The sequence below is a fragment of the Labrus mixtus genome, unplaced genomic scaffold, assembly GCF_963584025.1.
Source record: "Labrus mixtus unplaced genomic scaffold, fLabMix1.1 SCAFFOLD_101, whole genome shotgun sequence".
NCBI lineage: Eukaryota > Metazoa > Chordata > Actinopteri > Labriformes > Labridae > Labrus > Labrus mixtus.
The window spans coordinates 66,038-70,000 of record NW_026870107.1 but is presented as its reverse complement, the minus strand read 5'-3'; the positions used below and the strand labels follow the sequence as shown (position 1 = coordinate 70,000).

The following is a 3,963-nucleotide window of genomic DNA, read 5'->3' as shown; positions in this document are numbered from 1 at the left end:
TCCAAAATGCAAGATTGAACGATTGGGATTGTGCTCTTTGCATTTAGAAAATAAAAAACTTCAAATTTGAAGAAAAAAGAAAGATGTATATAGTTGTTGGTGTTCAGAGTCTTTGTAATTTCATATGTATGTTCTTTGAAAATGTTAATGTTGAGAAGAGAAGAAATGTAAAAGCAATGTCAATAGTAATTTTGTATTCGTGACTGATTATTAATATTTGAAAAATGCTTGTATGTGTGTTTATTGCAAAGTATTAAAAGTGCAACATGTAGCTGTGAAAGAGCGAATCAAATTGGTACTGTCACATTCAAAACACTGCAGAGAGCTGTGTCATAGTACATGTGCATGTAGTCTAAGAAGTACTAAGTCCAACCATATCAGAATCATTTTCTACTTATGGAAGAATTTTATTTTACAAGACATCAAAGTCATAAAAAAGACTCATTATAGTGCTTTATAATGGACTTTGACAGTGGATTTCACAAAAAGTAGACAGTAAAAGTACTTCATAGTACCTGTGCACGTAGTCTAGGAAGTACTAAGTCCACCCATATCAGAATCATTTTCTACTTATGGAAGAACATATATTTTTATATTTTTTTCCCAGGAAAACACCTTATTTTGAAAAACGGAAGTTACCACAGACTCGCAGTATTATTCTCAAACTAATTTCACCGACCTCCGAAGCTATTCCCTGAACAGTATTTTGTTTGCTCCCGTTTCATACACGTGTATCTCATAGTCAGTTTTATGGTAAGACCTAGACATTTAGCACTTCACTTCATCGCTCTCTCTCTCTGCTCGCTCTGCAGTCCGGAGCATTTACCATAAAGATCAGAATACGTGGGCACTTCAGATTCAGGGGCGGCTCACTTCACCATGTAAAAGTGAGGAGCGGCTGGCTTAACCGCAGTAGTAAAATGGGATACTCCCCTGACTTCAGCAGGGGAGGGGGAACACGTGTCAGTCCTGCTAACCCGTAAGCCCTCGGGGGTGGAGGTTATCACAATGCCAAAAGCGCACATTAAATCTCTCCCCAGAAGGTTAACCGGGCACATGCTGGACATTAAAAAATGAATGTTTAGCTTTTGTTTGTACTCCCTCAAACTCCCATGAACAGTTGACAGGTATCACATACTTTTCCTTTACACAAGAACCACAGGCACTGTCAGGCAAAGACATTTCAGATGTTTTTAAAACTGAGTGGGTGGCTCCTGAGACAACTAAAAATGTGACATTCTGTCCCTTAATGTTACATGTTATCATTGACATTTTCTCATAAGCTTCAGAGGAGAGACGGGTATAAGTACCCTCCTTTGCTTTGGGAGGGGTTTCTAGAACATTTATTCTTTCAAACATTTTTCTCCGTATTTCTTTTTCATAAACACAAAAAATTGGACCTTGCAGGTCAGCCCCGTCCATCTTACTCCCTGCAGACCCCATGGTGTCTGTCCTGTAAGATTATCGAGCGTCCCCGATCAATCTGTGTAAATTTCTACCTTTACACTGGTCATTCCAAGTTTACCGGATTCAAGGAGTCACCTGAACTCCTCTGGGCCTGGTGAAGTCACCTGAACTCCTCCGGGCCTGGTGAAGTCACCTGAACTCCTCTGGGCCTGGTGAAGTCACCTGAACTCCTCTGGGCCTGGTGAAGTCACCTGAACTCCTCTGGGCCTGGTGAAGTCACCTGAACTCCTCCGGGCCTGGTGAAGTCACCTGAACTCCTCTGGGCCTGGTGAAGTCACCTGAACTCCTCTGGGCCTGGTGAAGTCACCTGAACTCCTCCGGGCCTGGTGAAGTCACCTGAACTTCCTTTATACTAACTACCTCGTAGTTATAGAGCCGTAAGATGGAAGAAACTTAACCTTTCAATTTTGTCCTAGACAAAACCAATGACAGCTGGGATCGGCTCCAGCCCCCTGTGACATAAGGTGAATGTGTGATGTCATGAGGTCAGTGTGTGATGTCATGAGGTGAATGTGTGATGTCATGAGGTGAATGTGTGATGTCATGAGGTCAGTGTGTGATGTCATGAGGTCAGTGTGTGATGTCATGAGGTGAATGTGTGATGTCATGAGGTCAGTGTGTGATGTCATAAGGTCAATGTGTGATGTCATAAGGTCAGTGTGTGATGTCATGAGGTCAGTGTGTGATGTCATAAGGTCAATGTGTGATGTCATAAGGTCAATGTGTGATGTCATAAGGTCAATGTGTGATGTCATAAGGTCAATGTGTGATGTCATGAGGTCAATGTGTGATGTCATGAGGTCAGTCTGTGATGTCATAAGGTCAATGTGTGATGTCATAAGGTCAGTGTGTGATGTCATAAGGTCAATGTGTGATGTCATGAGGTCAATGTGTGATGTCATAAGGTCAATGTGTGATGTCATAAGGTCAGTGTGTGATGTCATCAGGTCAATGTGTGATGTCATCAGGTCAATGTGTGATGTCATGAGGTCAATGTGTGATGTCATGAGGTCAATGTGTGATGTCATAAGGTCAATGTGTGATGTCATAAGGTCAGTGTGTGATGTCATCAGGTCAATGTGTGATGTCATCAGGTCAATGTGTGATGTCATCAGGTGGATATTACTGTCTGAGAGTTTGTTAAAGTGAAATGAGACATTCAAAGATGCAGCAGTGTTCTTCTTTTACATCACTGAGACTACAGAGAGACACTGAGGACGAGTATCTACGGAGAGCCTGAAGGGACAAACATTAATTAATTAATCAGGATTAAAAATAATGAATGAATTAATGTCAGCCCTTCATTCATCCTGATAGTTAATGCTGACAGGCCGGTTGAAAACAGAAGCAGCACATGTTTGAAGAGAAGGATGAGTTTTCTGCTCTGATGAAACAAACTCTCACTTCCCTCTTTCCTCTCTTATAACCGTCCACTGAACTTCTTCTTTTGACATATTTCTGTCTTTAAGAAGAAGAAGAAGAAGAAGAAGAAGAAGATGAAGAAGAAGAAGAGGAAGAAGAAGAAGAAGAAGATGAAGAAGAGGAAGAAGAAGAAGATGAAGAAGAGGAAGAAGATGAAGATGAAGAAGAAGAAGAAGATGAAGAAGAAGATGAAGAAGAGGAAGAAGATGAAGAAGAAGATGAAGAAGAGGAAGAAGAAGAAGAAGAAGAAGAAGAAGAAGAAGAAGAAGAAGATGAAGAAGAGGAAGAAGATGAAGAAGAAGATGAAGAAGAGGAAGAAGAAGAAGAAGAAGAAGAAGAAGAAGAAGAAGAAGAAGAAGAAGAAGAAGATGAAGAAGAGGAAGAAGAAGAAGATGAAGAAGATGAAGAAGAGGAAGAAGAAGAAGAAGAAGAAGAAGAAGAAGATGAAGAAGAGGAAGAAGAAGAAGAAGAAGAAGAAGATGAAGATGAAGAAGAGGAAGAAGAAGAAGAAGAAGAAGAAGAAGAAGAAGAAGAAGAAGACATACTTTGTTAATCCCTAAAGAGGCCAGCCACACACACACACAGACACATGAGGACATGCACTAGCGGAGAGATGTCAGGGCGTCCCAAGCTGTGAGGAGTCTCACTGAAGGAGACCTCAGCACAGGAAGTGAGACCAAAAGCCACACTGTGGTCTGGACCTGGACTTGAACCGACGACCCCTCACAACCCAAGTCTCTACAGAGCGGATCTACTGCCACCCTGAAGTACAGTTCCCTGGCCAGGAATCGAACCTGGGCCGGGCGGTTTGTAATCCTCATTAAATGTTGATTGTTTGAAATGAGCCATCTCAATGAATCATGTCTCCCTGTTTTAATCTGAGGACACTAAAGGTGACCGGTATCGAACCTGTCTGAATCTGATATAGGTAGGATGTATGAATTTAATTTGTTTTCTTGGTGCTTTTGTCAAAACAAAGCTCTAAGTTTGTTTGTCCTTTGAGAAGTGGTTTGTTAAACGTCACACACGGGGTGATTCAGGGAACGTTCCTCTTTCAGCCTCCTGAATCTGAAA

The 3,963-nt window shown here is 41.5% G+C and overlaps 1 protein-coding gene across 2 annotated transcripts in view; it reads left to right on the top strand.

Annotated features, from left to right (window-relative positions):
- The window catches only part of LOC132961604 (uncharacterized), a 5,394-nt gene extending 5,123 nt beyond the window's left edge, over positions 1 to 271 (top strand). For both annotated transcript variants that reach the window (XM_061033337.1, XM_061033338.1), the window contains one exon: positions 1 to 271. This exon is cut by the window's left edge and continues 64 nt beyond it. In XM_061033337.1, the coding sequence (XP_060889320.1) occupies positions 1 to 47 (47 nt within the window). In that variant the 3' untranslated portion in view covers positions 48 to 271.
- The last annotated feature ends 3,692 nt before the right edge of the window (positions 272 to 3,963 follow it).